The sequence below is a fragment of the Salvelinus alpinus genome, chromosome 4 (assembly GCF_045679555.1).
Source record: "Salvelinus alpinus chromosome 4, SLU_Salpinus.1, whole genome shotgun sequence".
In the NCBI taxonomy this organism is placed as follows: Eukaryota; Metazoa; Chordata; class Actinopteri; order Salmoniformes; family Salmonidae; genus Salvelinus; species Salvelinus alpinus.
Genome location: NC_092089.1, coordinates 30,244,733 through 30,261,999, shown reverse-complemented (window position 1 = coordinate 30,261,999; position 17,267 = coordinate 30,244,733). Strand labels below are relative to the sequence as shown.

The 17,267-nt window shown below is 42.5% G+C and overlaps 1 protein-coding gene across 1 annotated transcript; it reads right to left on the bottom strand.

The window, feature by feature from the left end:
* Window positions 1-5,251: 5,251 nt before the first annotated feature.
* Window positions 5,252-13,999, bottom strand: LOC139572309 (sugar transporter SWEET1-like). Its single transcript, XM_071394994.1, has 6 exons — window positions 13,811-13,999; window positions 13,271-13,348; window positions 13,030-13,153; window positions 11,014-11,175; window positions 8,035-8,154; window positions 5,252-6,175 (listed from the first exon to the last, which is right to left on the bottom strand). The coding sequence occupies exons 1-6, from the start codon at window positions 13,825-13,827 to the stop codon at window positions 6,068-6,070; spliced, it is 609 nt and encodes a 202-aa protein (XP_071251095.1). The 5' UTR covers window positions 13,828-13,999; the 3' UTR covers window positions 5,252-6,067.
* Window positions 14,000-17,267: the final 3,268 nt, after the last annotated feature.

Here is a 17,267-nt window from a genome sequence, read left to right as displayed (position 1 = left end):
TTGTGGATGGGCCTGAAACCATGCTTGCACCATTTGAGCATGGTGGAACCTGACGTTATCCCACACAATGACATAGGTCATGCCATCAGCTCTACAGACCTGATTTAGCTCATCAAGGAAGGTTACATTCGAACAGCGAATCATGTGGCTGCCTGCAACTCAATATATAGAGTATATAGAGTAAAGAGCTCTAGATTTTGTTCGACCAAACATTAGAACGGCGAAGATGAGTAATCTAAGCAACTTTGACCGTGGTATGATTGCTGATGCCACACATGGTGATTCCAGCACCTCAGAAACAGCTGCCTTCCTGGGATTTTTACGCACTACAGTCTATAGAGTTTACAGAGAATGGTGCGATAAACAAATTCAGTGAGCGGCAGTTCTGTGTGCAAAACATCTTGTTAATGAGAGAGGTCAGAGGAGAATGTCAAGACTCATTCAAGACAGAAAGGCCAAAAATGCTCAAATTACAGCTGTTTAAAACAGTGGTGTGCAGAAGGGCATCTCTTAACGTAAAACACTGTGAATAATGCAGGCTGTTGTGGAGGCAAAAGGGTGTCCTACCCAGTACTAGATAGGTGTACCTAATAAAGTGGCCGGTGAGTGTACAGTAATGTCAAATCTGAAAACATGGTCTGGAAAAGTGGTACATGGGACCATAGAAACAGTGTCTGATAAAGAATGCTGTTGAAATATTACATCCATAGATAATGTAGTCCAATTGGTTCATGTTCCACGGTAATTGGTGTCAATGGATCTCGTTATCCTGAAACTTTCATGATCTAAACATGGAATATTGTTTGTCAGTTTCCATAAAAACTATGCATTAAGAGTAATGCAACAGTTACTTATCATTTTGAGCAGTTGTATCAATTGATAGTTAGATCATTGTAATGAAATGAATAGACAGTCATCTCAGATGTAATGTGTGAATTGCATTTTGAAATGGTAATAGAGTTTTAAAAAATGTGCATTTTGATCATTGGTTGTGAGTTTTGTGTCTAGAGTTTTGAAAAATTACATCAAGGTCCCGAAATTAGTGCCAAAGTGACTGTAAAAAACTGTAAGAGAAGACATTAGCCTATAAATACATTAACAGAATCTGAAATCTCACAAAAATCTCTATCAAAAACTAGGTATCAGTCAGATTCCCACCCAGAATGAGTAATCAATCAAAATTTGCCAAATGTCCACAGACACAATCATCAGTACTGTTGAAGACAGACCACGTGGATCATAATTGGTTGAATGTGATCTACGACAACAACATGATTTAACTAAAGGTACAATACGCAGAACTCGCTCCACCATTTCCTGGTTGCTAAAATACTGATAGTTCACCTCAATTCAGTTTGTGACAAAACAAGCACTCGGAGTGTAGAGAATCATTGTATCATCTAAACCGCTGTGAAATATAGATAAATAACCAAACATATTGTATTTTCAACTGTTTGAAGCTGCTGTACAAAACTGAAAGTTAAAGATGCAAATACTACACTTAAGAACGGGAAGCATAGAAATAGAGCAGATAGAACAGATCTACAGCTTCTTAGACTTGCTTTCAATGAGAATGACAGATCTATAACGCATGTGAATTTGGTCGGGTCGCCCAAAAATATACATAGTGCAGCTTTAACTATCTGTTTCTCAGTCTGTGTGACTTGTCAATCTCCTATCCAGAGGTGGCACCTCAGGTCCCAGAGTAGTGTGGTGAAAAATGCATTCTGGGGCCCGTAGTTTTTCCTGATCTGGTAACCTAACCAGGTGAAACTCCAGACCTTATATGGTATGACATGATTAATTTGTTTAATATGGGCTATGATGGGACCAGAGTTTTTCTAATAGTCACATGGTGTTAAAAAACTCCTGGAAAAACTCCTGGCCTTGTAGAGGATGAAACCCCTGTCAAACTGCACCAACAGTGTACTTGTTCATATGAATTCTATTTTAAAGAAGGACTAGGGGGGGGTTCCTACACACAGACACAGAGAAAGCAGACAATAAAACACACTGGGTTTAGCTTGCTTTATGCAGGTTTGCATTGTGTAGTCCTGCCCTATGCAACTGTAGGCCTAATTAAACATGTACTCACAGTCTACGTCAGATACTGTGTTATTGACTCATTCCAGTTAATCATTTTGAATTGAAAAAGTCTAGGTAGTCTAGTTCGCCCAAAGGTTCAATATAAACCACATTTGATCCCATTTATATTTCTCACAAACAAATGGGTTAAAAAAACAAAACGTTTACTGTTCACCCAAAGGCACTCGTTACATTTTGAATGCTTTTCAGGACAGGAGAATTGTCTATTTCACACACTCATCAAGAGAACATCCCTGGTCATCCCTACTGCCTCTCATCTGGCAGACTCACTAAACACAAATGCTTGTAAATTATGTCTGAGTACTGAACTGTGCCCCTAGCTGTCACTAAATGAAAAAAAAAGAATAACATCGATTTATACTTTTACTTTTGATACTTCAGTACATTTAAAACCAAATACTTCTAGACTTGTATGTTTATGTATTTTACTGGGTGACTTTCACTTTTTACTGAGTGACTTTCACTTTTACTTGAGTAATTTTCTTTCAAGGTATCTTTACTTTTACTCAAGTATGGAAATTGGGATATTTTTCCACTACTGCTCTTATCTCTCTGTGTGTGTGTGTGTGTGTGTGTGTGTGTGTGTGTGTGTGTGTGTGTGTGTGTGTGTGTGTGTGTGTGTGTGTGTGTGTGTGTGTGTGTGTGTGTGTGTGTGTGTGTGTGTGTGTGTGTGTGTGTGTTGTATAAGTCAATCACAGCACCCCTCTGTTATCTCTCTCTTTTACCTGCAGGAACACATGCAGGCATGCAGACAGGCAGGCACGCATGCACACACGCACACACATATGCACACACACACAGACAGACATGCACGCACACAGAGATGATCAAGATAAGGGAAAGTCAGGGGTAACAACAAGGAAGAGGGAGACACAACTAACATCTGAGAAGTAAAAACATAAAAAAGGAAACTGAGGAGAGAGAGAGAGGAGGGGGGTGAGAGAGAAACAGAGAGGAGGGGGGTGAGGAGAGAGAAACAGAGAGGAGGGGGGTGAGGAGAGAGAAACAGAGAGGAGGGGGTGAGGAGAGAGAAACAGAGAGGAGGGGGTGAGGAGAGAGAAACAGAGAGGAGGGGGTGAGGAGAGAGAAACAGAGAGGAGGGGGGTGAGGAGAGAGAAACAGAGAGGAGGGGGTGAGGAGAGAGAAACAGAGAGGAGGGGGTGAGGAGAGAGAAACAGAGAGGAGGGGGTGAGGAGAGAGAAACAGAGAGGAGGGGGGTGAGGAGAGAGAAACAGAGAGGAGGGGGTGAGGAGAGAGAAACAGAGAGGAGGGGGTGAGGAGAGAGAAACAGAGAGGAGGGGGGTGAGGAGAGAGAAACAGAGAGGAGGGAGTGAGGAGAGAGAGAGAGAGGAGGGGGGTGAGGAGAGAGAAACAGAGAGGAGGGGGGTGAGGAGAGAGAAACAGAGAGGAGGGGGTGAGGAGAGAGAAACAGAGAGGAGGGGTGAGGGGTGAGGAGAGAGAGACAGAGAGGGGGGTTGAGGAGAGAGAAACAGAGAGGAGGGGGTGAGGAGAGAGAAACAGAGAGGAGGGGGTGAGGGGTGAGGAGAGAGAGACAGAGAGGGGGGTTGAGGAGAGAGAGACAGAGAGGGGGGGTGAGGAGAGAGAAATAGAGAGGAGGGGGTGAGGAGAGAGAAACAGAGAGGAGGGGGTGAGGGGTGAGGAGAGAGAGACAGAGAGGGGGGGTGAGGAGAGAGAAACAGAGAGGAGGGGGTGAGGAGAGAGAAACAGAGAGGAGGGGGTGAGGGGTGAGGAGAGAGAGGAGAGAGAGGAGAGAGAGAGTCTGGTTATCCTAGACGTCTGGTTATCCAGGTATTCAGTGCTTTCAGAAAGTATTATCAGCCTTATTCTAAAATTGATTAATTAAATAATAATCCTCATCAAGCTTACACAATATCCCATGATGTCAGAGTGAAAACAGGTTTATATACATTTTTGCAAATCTATAAAAAAACAGAAATACCTTTAATACATAAGTATTCAGACCCTTTGCGATGAGACTCGAAATTGAGCTCAGGTGCATCCTGTTTCCAATGATCATCCTTGAGATGTTTCTACAACTTGACTGAAGTCCACCTACGGTAAATTCAATTGATTGGACATGATTTGGAAAGGCACACACCTGTCTATATAAGGTCCCACAGTTGACAGTGCATGTCAGAGCAAAAACCAAGCCATGAGGTCGAAGGAATTGTCCGTAGAGCTCCGAGACAGGATTGTGTCGAGGAAAAGATATGGGGAAGGGTACCAAAACATTTCTGTAGTGTTGAAGGTCCCCAATAACACAGTGACCTCCATCATTCTTAAATGGAAGAAGTTTGGAACCACCAAGACTCTTCCTAGAGCTGGCCACCCGGCCAAACTGAGCAATCTGGAGAGAAGGGCCTTGGTCAGGGAGGTGACCAAGAACACTGACAGAGTTCCTCTGTGAAGATGGGAGAACCTTCCAGAAGAACAACCTTTTTTCAGAACTCCACCTATCAGGCCTTTATGGTAGAGTAGCTAGACGGAAGCCACTCCTCAGTAAAAGGTACATGACAGCCCGCTTGGAGTTTGCCAAAAGGCACCCAAAGGACTATCAGATCATGAGAAACAAGATTCTCTGTTCTGATAAAACCAAGACTGAACTCTTTGGCCTGAATGCCAAGCATCATGTCTGGATGAAACCTGACACCATCCCTACGGTGAAGCATGGTGGTGGCAGCATCATGCTGTGGGGATGTTTTTCAGCGGCAGGGACTGGGAGACTAGTCAGGATTGAGGGTAAGATGAACTGAGCAAAGTACAGAGAGATCCTTGATGAAGTCCTGAGCGCTCTGGTGCAGGTTCTCAGTCTGAGGCAAAGGTTCACCTTCTAACAGGATAATGACCCTAAGCACACAGCCAAGACAATGCAGGAGTGGCTTCGGGAGAAGTCTCTGGACTTGAACCCGATCTAACATCTCCGGAGAGACCTTAAAAATAGCTGTGCGGCAACGTTCCCATCCAACCTGACAGAGTTTGAGAAGATCTGCAGAGAAGAATGGGAGAAACTCCCCAAATACAGGTGTGACAAGCTTGTAGCGTCCTACCCAAGAAGACTCGAGGCTGTAATCGCTGCCAAAGGTGCTTCAACAAAGTACTGAGTAAAGGGTCTGAATACCTGAAATGTGATATTTCCATTTATTTTAATTTTATAAATGTACAAAAAAATTAAAAAATAAACCTCTCTTTGCTTTGTCATTCTGGGGTATTGTGTGTAGATTGATGAGGAAAAGAAACAATTTAATACATTTTAGTGTAAGGCTGTAACGTAACAAAATGTGGAAAAACTCAAGGGGTCTGAAAACTTTCCAAATGCACTGTACATCAGTCTAGTTAAAAGAGAAGGATAACAACCCAGCAGATACTGTGGCTACCAGGAACAGTTGTTCACCCCTAGTTCACAGGGTACCATAGTGATGAGGACAGACAAGTCAACTATAAAGGTGAGGGGGTCTCAAACCCCACTAGAGGCGGGATCATCCTGCCCTGTTAGTTAGAGCGATTCAACCAATAGCAGCGCATTGATGCTGAGCAAAAAACCTCCCACTGGGTAAAAGAGACTACTGTGATTGACAGGGCAGGACTGTCCCGCACATGGTTGAGTTCTCAGGTGGCACTAATGATGTCCCAGACTAGGACAGAAGGCACTAAAAGGAAGTGGTGGAGGGAGAAAGATGAGGAAGATGCCCCTAACCACTGATACAGGGTCAGATATTTATTCATCCCCCATTGCTAGGGTACTCTGATCCTAGATCTGTGATTAGGGACAGCTTCTGCCTTGAGAGGAGAAAGTCTTCTTAAACCCTTGGTGGTTAGGAGTGATCATGAATCATTTACAATATGAGTAACAATATCAGTGATTGACAGCCTGACCATGATAGGGTCAAGAAGCCTGTTATCTCTCTCCCTTGTAACCATTGGTGTGCGAGTCTCCAGCCACTTAGATTTCGATGAGCTTATAGGATTGCACGCCTTGATTGACAGATGCAAATCTCCAGAACAGGAAAAACCGGATGAGACTGGTCACAATGCCTGGCGTGTTTGGAACCTGGAACACACAAACAAACACACAGAGTTTAAAGCCTGGCGGGTAGGAGCGTTGGGCCAGTAACTGAAAGGTTGCTGGTTCGAATCCCCGAGCTGACAAGGTAAAAATCTGTCATTCTGCCCCTAAGCAAGGCAGTTAACCCCCTGTTCCCCGGGCGCCGAAGACCTGGATGTCGATTAAGGCAGTTCTCCGCACCGCTCTGATTCAGAGGGGTTGGCTTAAATGCGGAAGACACATTTCAGTTGTACAACTGAATAGGTATCCCCCTTTCCCTAAAGGTAATTTACAATCATTTAACAGTCCCTACCATGTCTCACATACAGTCTATTCAGACCCCTTGACTTTTTCCACATTTTGTTACTTTACAGCCTCATTCTAAAATTGATTAAATACATTTTTTTCTCTTCAATCTACACACAATACCCCATAATGACAAAGCAAGAACTAGATTAAAAAAACAAAAAAACAAATACCTTACTTACGTAAGTATTCAGACCCTTTGCTATGAGACAGAAAGAAATTAAGCTCAGGTGCATCCTGTTTCCATTGATCATCCTTGAGATGTTTCTACAACTTGATTGTTGTCAACCTGTGGTAAATTCAATTGATTGGACATGATTTGGAAAGGCACACACCTGTCTATATAAGGTCCCACAGTTGACAGTGCATGTCAGTGCAAAAACCAAGCCATGGGGTTGAAGGAATTGTCCGTAGAGCTCCGAGACAGGATTGTGTCGAGGCACAAATCTGGGAAGGGTACCAAAACATTTATGCAGCATTGAAGGTCCCCAAGAACACAGTGGCCTCCATCATTCTTAAATGGAAGAATTTTGGAACCACCAAGACTCTTCCTAGAGTTGGCCACCCGGCCAAAATGAGCAATCGGGGGAGAAGAGCCTTGGTCAGGGAGGTGACCAAGAACCCGATGGTCATTCTGACAGAGCTCCAGAGTTCCTCTGTGGAGATGGGAGAATCTTCCAGAAGGATAACCATCTCTGCAGCACTCTACCAAATCAGGGTTTTATGGTATCGTGGCCAGATGGAAGCCACTCCTCAGTAAAAGGCACATGACAGCCTGCTTGGAGTTTGCCAAAATGCACCTAAAGACTCAGACCATGAGAAACAAGATTCTCTACTCAGATGAAACCAAGATTGAACTATTTGGCCTGAATGCCAAGCGTCACGTCTGGTGGAAACCTAGCACCATCCCTATGGTGAAACATTGTGGTGGCAGCATCATGCTGTGAGGATGTTTTCAGCGGCAGGGACTGGGAGACTAGTCAGGTTCGAGGGAAAGATGAACGTAGCAAAGTACACAGAGATCCTTGATAAAAATCTGCTCCAGAGCGCTCAGGACCTTCTAAGGACAACAACCCTGCCAAGACAATGCAGAAGTGGCTTCGGGACAAGTCACTGAATGTCCTTGAGTGGCCCAGCCTGAGCCCAGACTTGAACCCGATCAAACATCTCTGGAGAGACCTGAAAATAGCTGTGCAGCGACATTCCCCATCCAACCTGACAGAGCTGATCTGCAGAGAAGAATGAGAGAAACTCCTCAGATACAGGTGTGCCAAGCTTGTAGTGTCATACCCAAGAAGACCCGAGGCTATAATCGCTGCCAAAGTACAGAGTAAAGGGTCTGAATACTTATGTAAATGTGATATTTTAGTTGTGTATTTTTTATAAATTAATACAGTTGCAAAAATGTCTATAAAACTTGTTTTTGCTTTGTCATTATGGGGTATTCTATGTAGATTGATGAGGGGAAAAAATAATTTTATACATTTCAAAATAAGGCTGTAACGTGGAAAAAGTCAAGGGGTCTGAATAGTTTCCGAATGTACTGTATACACACACACCATGATATAGTAGTCTTGCAGCTGTAGTCCATAGAGCGTCCAGGATGTTGAGGTGAGGAAGGTAGCTACAGTCAAAGAGAAGGACAAACGCTCCACACTACCAGTACGCACTATCTCCATCTGACAGAGACGAGAGGGGGAGAGAGAGGAGAGAGGAGAGGGGCGAGAGAGGGAAAGGGGTAGAGAGAGAGGGAGAGGGGGAGAGAGAGAGAGGGAGAGAGGGAGAGGGGGAGAGAGGGAGAGGAGGGGGAGAGAGAGAGGAGAGGGGGTGATGAATTGACACAGTTCCAACGTATCCAGAAAGAGTAGAAGGGATAAAACACAAACCCAGAACAACAGGAAGAAAAGATGAGAGAAAGGCAGGAAATAGACACAGGATGATATGAGGAGACAGACAGAGGGAGAATGAGACAAACAGGAAGGTGGAGGGCAGGGCTGTACAATTCATCCAATTCACATCAAAATCGCAATATTGACATGTGCAATATCCATATAGGAAGACATCCATATTGCAATATTTAGAAACGCCACGTGTAACATCCGTTTTTATAGTTCACTCAGTTTGTCTCTCTTCCTCTCCCTTCTTGCAGCTGCTTCCCACACACCAAGCCCTGCCCCGTCACTCAAGCAGCACACTTCCTATTCCCTCCCAGGCCCACCCATGGCTGAGCCCCTGCCCAGTCATGTGAAATCCAGATTAGGGCCTAATGAATTTATTTCAATTCGCTGATTTCCTTATATGAACTGTAACTCAGTTGTTGCATATTGAGTTTAGATTTTTGTTCAGTATATATCGCAATATTTGCACTAGAGGTCGGCCGATTATGATTTTTCAACGCCGATACCGTTTATTGGAGGACCAAAAAAGCCGATATCGATTAATCAGACGATTTTTATTTATTTATTTGTAATAATGACAATTACAACAATACTGAATGAAGACTTACTTTAACTTAATATATTACATCAATAAAATCAATTTAGCCTCAAATAAATTATGAAACATGTTCAATTTGGTTTAAATAATGCAAAAACAAAGTGTTGGAGAAGAAAGTAAAAGTGCAATATGTGCCATGTAAAAAAGCTAACGTTTAAGTTCCTTGCTCAGAACATGAGAACATATGAAAGCTGGTGGTTCCTTTTAACATGAGTCTTCAATATTCCCAGGTAAGAAGTTTTAGGTTGTAGTTATTATAGGACTATTTCTCTCTATACGATTTGTATTTCATATACCTTTGACTATTGGATGTTCTTATAGGCACTTTAGTATTGCCAGTGTAACAGTATAGCTTCCGTCTCTCTCCTCGCTCCTACCTGGGCTCGAACCAGGAACACATCGACAACAGCCACCCTCGAAGCAGCGTTACCCATGCAGAGCAAGGGGAACAACTACTCCAAGTCTCAGAGCGAATGACGTTTGAAACGCTATTAGCGCGCACCCCGCTAACTAGCTAGCCATTTCACATCGGTTACACCAGCCTAATCTCAGGAGTTAATAGGCTTGAAGTCATAAACAGCAGAGCTGCTGGCAAAACGCACGAAAGTGCTGTTTGAATGAATGCTTACGAGCGTGCTGGTGCCTACCATCGCTCAGTCAGACTACTCTATCAAATCATAGACTTAATTATAACATAATAACAGAAATACGAGCCTTAGGTCATTAATATGGTCGAATCCGGAAACTATCATCTCGAAAACAAAAAGTTTATTATTTCAGTGAAGTACGGAACCGTTCCGTATTTTATCTAACGGGTGGCATCCATAAGTCTAAATATTCCTGTTACATTGCACAACCTTCAATGTTACATAATTACGTAAAATTCTGGCAAATTAGTTCACAATGAGCCAGGCGGCCCAAACTGTTGCATATACTCTGACTCTGCGTGCAATGAACGCAAGAGAAGTGACACAATTTCACCTGGTTAATATTGCCTGTTAACCTGGATTTCTTTTAGCTAAATATGCAGGTTTAAAAATATATACTTGTGTATTGATTTTAAGAAAGGCATTGATGTTTATGGTTAGGTACACGTTGGAGCAACGACAGTCCTTTTTCGCGAATGCGCACTGCATCGATTATATGCAACGCAAGACACGCTAGATAAACTAGTAGTATCATCAACCATGTGTAGATATAACTAGTGATTATGATTGATTGATTAATTGTTTTTTATAAGATAAGTTTAATGGTAGCTAGCAACTTACCTTGGCTTCTTACTGCATTCGCGTAACAGGCGTGCTCCTCGTGAGGCAGGTGGTTAGAGCGTTGGACTAGTTAACCGTAAGGTTGCAAGATTGAATCGCTGAGCTGACAAGGTAAAAGTCTGCCGTTCTTCCCCTGAATAAGGCAGTTAACCCACCGTTCCTAGGCCGTCATTGAATATAAGAATGTGTTCTTAACTGACTTGCCTAGTTAAATAAAGGTGTAAAAAAATTAATAAATACAATTATTTTATTTTTTTTTATCGCCAAAATCGGCATCCAAAATTACCGATTTCCGATTGTTATGAAAACTTGAAATCGGCCCTAATTAATCGGCCATTCCGATGAATCGGTCGACCTCTAATTTGCACCCCCCAAAAAATAAGCACAATTCGACTTTTTGCCCATATCATGCGGCGGAGGAATAAACAGTAACACAGAGGCAACAGAGGGAAAGAGAGGAGTCAAAGGGCAAGGGGAGAGAGAGTGATTAGAGGTGGTCATGTTCTGAAGATGGAATCTTATTGGCCTGTTGTTGGTCTACCGTACATATTTATGAGAGTATGTGAGGAATCTGAGTATAGTGGGTATCAGGGTGGTAGGTATCAGAACATTGGAAAAATAGGTCTGTTTGCCAGGCTAGTGAGTGTATGTTATCTGAACGTTGTATTAAAGTTGTATAAAAGTTTTCACCAGTGCGTGGAAGAATGTGTCCAATGCGTGGACATAGGGTGCTTATTGTATAAACACTGTGTCAGAAAAGGTTTGCATATTTACCAGGTCAGCGAGTGGACTCAGGTACATGCTGATAGTGAACAGGCTGCAGGTGAGACCTAGCTGGGCCAGCTGAGACTCTCCCTGAGGCAGGAGAACACTGAAGTACAGCCAGCCTCCACAGACCACTCCTCCTGCTAGTAACGTCTGAGAGGTCACTCGCCTCTGGAACGAACACACACACAAGTTTACTAGTTTTAAACATTTTGGCACACACCCTAAAACTAGGCTTCAAGCAGTGAACCAGTGGGCAGATATACTAAAAGTGTACTTCAAACCCTAACGGAAAAATACAAACAATGAACTAAAGCAAACAAACCTGGAATATCTACAGAAAAACATCATTATGATATCTACCAGACCATCTCGAAGACAAACGAATGCACTCCTGGGGGATTCAGGTCTGGCCGTATCTATGCGATAAGTAACTATAAAACACTGTGGTCAGCTAACCTTGTCATTGGTGTAATGGCAGTAGGAGAGACTATAAAACACTGTGGTGAGCTCACCTTGTCATTGGTGTAGTGGCAGTAGGAGAGACTATAAAACACTGTGGTCAGCTCACCTTGTCATTGGTGTAATGGCATTAGGAGAGACTATAAAACACTGTGGTGAGCTCACCTTGTCATTGGTGTAGTGGCAGTAGGAGAGACTATAAAACACTGTGGTCAGCTCACCTTGTCATTGGTGTAGTGGCATTAGGAGAGACTATAAAACACTGTGGTCAGCTCACCTTGTCATTGGTGTAGTGGCAGTAGGAGAGACTATAAAACACTGTGGTCAGCTCACCTTGTCATTGGTGTAATGGCATTAGGAGAGACTATAAAACACTGTGGTGAGCTCACCTTGTCATTGGTGTAGTGGCAGTAGGAGAGACAATAAAACACTGTGGTCAGCTCACCTTGTCATTGGTGTAGTGGCATTAGGAGAGACTATAAAACACTGTGGTCAGCTCACCTTGTCATTGGTGTAGTGGCAGTAGGAGAGACTAAAAACACTGTGGTCAGCTCACCTTGTCATTGGTGTAGTGGCAGTAGGAGAGACTATAAAACACTGTGGTCAGCTCACCTTGTCATTGGTGTAGTGGCAGTAGGAGAGACTATAAAACACTGTGGTCAGCTCACCTTGTCATTGGTGTAGTGGCAGTAGGAGAGACTATAAAACACGGTGGTCAGCTCACCTTGTCATTGGTGTAGTGGCAGTAGGAGAGACTATAAAACACTGTGGTCAGCTCACCTTGTCATTGGTGTAGTGGCAGTAGGAGAGACTATAAAACACTGTGGTCAGCTCACCTTGTCATTGGTGTAGTGGCATTAGGAGAGACTATAAAACACTGTGGTCAGCTCACCTTGTCATTGGTGTAGTGGCAGTAGGAGAGACTATAAAACACTGTGGTCAGCTCACCTTGTCATTGGTGTAGTGGCATTAGGAGAGACTATAAAACACTGTGGTCAGCTAACCTTGTCATTGGTGTGATGGCAGTAGGAGAGACTATAAAACACTGTGGTCAGCTCACCTTGTCATTGGTGTAGTGGCAGTAGGAGAGACTATAAAACACTGTGGTCAGCTCACCTTGTCATTGGTGTAGTGGCATTAGGAGAGACTATAAAACACTGTGGTCAGCTCACCTTGTCATTGGTGTAGTGGCAGTAGGAGAGACTAAAAACACTGTGGTCAGCTCACCTTGTCATTGGTGTAGTGGCAGTAGGAGAGACTATAAAACACTGTGGTCAGCTCACCTTGTCATTGGTGTAGTGGCAGTAGGAGAGACTATAAAACACTGTGGTCAGCTCACCTTGTCATTGGTGTAGTGGCAGTAGGAGAGACTATAAAACACGGTGGTCAGCTCACCTTGTCATTGGTGTAGTGGCAGTAGGAGAGACTATAAAACACTGTGGTCAGCTCACCTTGTCATTGGTGTAGTGGCAGTAGGAGAGACTATAAAACACTGTGGTCAGCTCACCTTGTCATTGGTGTAGTGGCAGTAGGAGAGACTATAAAACACTGTGGTCAGCTCACCTTGTCATTAGTGTAGTGGCAGTAGGAGAGGATGTAGAGGGACTGTAGACAGGCTCCTATGGTGTTAACCAGGACCAGAGTCCCATCCGTCTTCAGTATCCCATAATACAGCCAGCCCAGGTTACTATAGAGACAGACAAGACATTAGCTCAGTGGGCTAACACAGTATGACTTATGCAGATGACCCAGGTTTGATCAGTGGTCACTGGCACGTTGCCTAGGCACCACACACACAGCTTACTTGAGGCATGTGGTGAGGAAGGGGAGGAACTGGACGTTATCTGCACTTTTGGAAGCTCTCATCTTCTTCAGGTCCGTCCTGACAGAGGATCACACACACACACACACACACACACACACACACACACACACACACACACACACACACACACACACACACACACACACACACACACACACACACACATACACATACACACAAATCTAGCATAAGAAAAAGGAAGGAACTGAACTAAAACATGATTTTATTATCACCTGTCCTGAGTATTCTATTTACACAAGCCTCGGGCATTGAACGAATAACTAAGCAAATATTTGATTAACTCATATCTGTGAGATAAGGGTGGACCAACACCTAGCTAGCTAACCAACACCTAGCTAGCTATGTTTCCGCAGTTTAATGCAATTCAAACAAGCAAATTAGAACAGAATTTGGTCTCTGCCCAAGTTTGCGATGTTGGCAATAAAGAACAGTTATCTAGCTAACGTTAGCTACTTAGCCAGATAGTTTCTCTGAAAAGCAGAAAGCTGTCAAACTTACAGTCCAGTCGAGAACATCCCGACTGTAAATACTGCACGCCCATGATAGAAACTGCAAAAACTCCATAGATCGGAAAACGGAATATGTGATGCACTACCTAGATAGCTAGGTATGTGTCTAAATTGTGAGTAATTTCGCTATGAATATCAAATCAGCTATCGTGCAAATTGTTGACATCTGCATCAGCGACTCAACGTTGACGTCGTTCTAAACTACACAGTATTTCCGTGTTTGTAATTAGGGGCGTATTCATTACGCCAATTCTGTTGCAAAACGTTTCTTTTACGGAAGCAAGCAGAACGAAACGGGGAGAGACCTAACTTCATGTGTCCAATAGAAACTCTCGTTTTGCTCTGTTTGCTTTTGTTTGGTTCTTTAACGGTAAACGGTTTCCTTAATGAATACGCCACAGTATGCTGAAAGAATTCTGCACTCTGATTGGCAGATAAGGATGAGAGGATGGATAGGTTTCCACCAATGATATGATGGTCAATATGACGATGGATGATTTCGCTCGTAATCCAGCAAGGACTTTAGGTACAGGTACCCCCCCAAAGAAGATGGTCCATTTGCTACTTTTGTTTGATTACCTGCCATCGGAGTATTTAGAAATATATGGCTCAAACAATCAATTAATCAAATGTATTTGATAAAGTCCATTTTACAACAGCAGTTACCTGTCAAATGTTTATTTATTTTTTATTTAACCTTTATTTAACTAGGCAATTCAGTTCTAACGAGCCTCTACCCCGGGTCCGGGATCACCCCCCACCCCCCCACACACTGATTAGCATAGCTAGCATAGCTTCACAAGTAGATAGTAGCATCTAAATATCATTAAATCACAAGTCCAAGACACCAGATGAAAGATACAGATCTTGTGAATAAAGCCACCGTTTCAGATTTTTAAAATGTTTTACAGGGAAGACAAAATATGTAAATCTATTAGCTAAACACGTTAGCAAAATACACCACTTTTCTAACTCCATCAGTTTCTTACTACATCAGGTGCTATCACCAATTCGGCTAAACTAAGATATTGATAGCCACTAACCAAGAAAAAACCTCTTCAGATGACAGTCTGATAACATATTTATGGTATAGGATAGGTTTTGTTAGAAAAAAGTGCATATTTCAGGTAGAAATCACAGTTTACAATTGCACCGACCATCACAAGACGACTAGAATTACTATAGAGAGCAACGTGTATGACCAATTTACTCTTAATAAAACATTTCATAAGAATAGACAAAGCATAGCAATGGAAAGACCCAGATCTTGTGATTCCAGACAATATTTCAGATTTTCTAAGCGTTTTACAGCGAAAACACAATAAATCGATAAGTTAGCATACCACATGTGAAAACGTTACCAGAGCATCGATTCCAGCCAAAGAGAGCTATAACGTAATCACCGCCAAAATATATTAATTTTTTCACTAACCTTCTCAGAATTCTTCCGATGACACTCCTGTAACATCATTTTACAACATACATATACAGTTTGTTCGAAAATGTGCATATTTAGCCATACAAAACCGTGGTTACACAATGAAAATACTAGGAAATCAAGCCTCAAAATGTCTGACGTCATCTTTCAGAGTGATCTAGTTTAATTGAAAGCTAATCATATACTTGACTAAAAAATACAGGGTTGACAGGAATCGAAAGACAAATTAGTTCTTAATGCAATCGCTGATTTACATTTTTTAAATTATCCTTACTTTTCAATACAGGTTGCGCCAAGCGAAGCTATAGCAAACAAGATGGCGACATAAACGTTTAACATTTATCGACAGAAACACGATTTATCATCATAAATTGTTCTTACTGTGAGCTGTTCTTCCATCAGAATCTTGGGCAAAGAATCCTTTCTTGGGTCTAATCTTCTTTTGGTCGATAGATGTCCTCTGTCCTTCGAAATATCCACTAACGATCGAACGGGACCCCGAAACGTGTCCAAAGTTTCAGAGTGCACGACAAAGAAATTCCTCAAAATCGCACTAAACGGATATAAATTGCTATAAAACGGTTCAAATTAACTACATTATGATGTTTTTAACAACTATAACGACTAAAAACATGACCGGAGAAATATCACTCTCTAAACAACGATTTTGCGCATGACGCATGCAGGAAGAGAGCGGTACTTCTACGTTTTCGTGTTTTATAGTGGCTCTGATTGCGCAATCGAATCCATTCAAAACGTGATGACTACTGACACCCAGAGGAAGACGTAGGCAGTGTCGGTTTCTCCATAGCATCTACTGGCACCTTAAAACCGATCCCAGATCAGGGGTAAAAATTTCTGAAATCTGACTCCCTGTCAGGAAAAGTGATGTAGAAGTAGTTCTGTACCACTCAGAGACAAAATTCCAACGGCTATAGAAACTAGAAAGTGTTTTCTATCCAATAATAACAATAATATGCATATTGTACGATCAAGAATTGAGCACGAGGCAGTTTAATTTGGAGACCAAAAAATGCTAATGCGGAACAGCACCCCCTATAGTTGCAAGAAGTTAATTAATTAAGAACAAATTCTTATTTACATTGACGGCCTAGGAACACTGGGTTAACTGCCTTGTTCAAGGGCAGAATGACAGATTTTTACCTTGTCAGCTCGGATTCTGTATCTGTGCTCCATAATAGCTGTATATAACTCCCATCCTTAGCAAATAATATCCTAATGACATATTCCTCTATGGGACAGACAACAAGACGACAGTCAGAATACTGGGATGTCTAGTAGTGTAGTCTGGGCATCACACAGCATGAAGTTTCCAACCCAGAGACATGCTGGGTTGGAATGAATGACATCCTCTTCTGTATCATCACTGAGATCTAATATAAATACCCAAATATAGCCTGGAATGTTGTAAACAGTGTAACTTTATACCACATACACCCTCTTCACAATATGCACCTTTATGTTATGTAGGATAATAATGAGCAATAGGGTTTTGTACATTGTGAGGGGGAACTCATCTCAGTCACTACAGTGTGAAGTGGAATTGCTCCTAATTCACGTTTTGCCTGTGTAATAAACATTTCCAGGTGAACAAAAAGGAGAGCAGTTGTAGATGAAGTCAATCAAAAATCAACCCTGTTAATTACACGTTGCAAGAGGGAGACACCACCCAGCATTGAAGCAGAGAAAATGTCTAACTGGCCTCTTGGAGACAGAACCTTTATATCTTAATCAGACAGCACCAAATGTTCTGGAAACAGCAGCCTGAGAGGCTTGTAGGAAGTCAAAACAAAAAGGAAACGACCTTGTCAGCTGCTACAGAATCACACAGTGTTCAGAACGTCATCAATACAATACAACAGTGAATAATCAGCGTGTCCTCAGTCCTTGTACTTGGACCTCCATTCTTTCGTCAATCACTGTCAACTGATATGGGAATAATCCATAACATTCATTATCAGGTCTAATGACCATCAACCCACACTAG

Bases quoted from the DNA above. Each gene is read 5' to 3' on its own strand.
- LOC139572309 (XM_071394994.1), bottom strand. The intron at 13,154-13,270 runs GTAAGCTGTGTG...CTGTCTCTATAG, and splicing joins TTCCTCACCACATGCCTCAA to TAACCTGGGCTGGCTGTATT. The intron at 6,176-8,034 runs GTGTGTGTGTAT...TGTGTGTTCCAG, and splicing joins TGCAAGACTACTATATCATG to GTTCCAAACACGCCAGGCAT.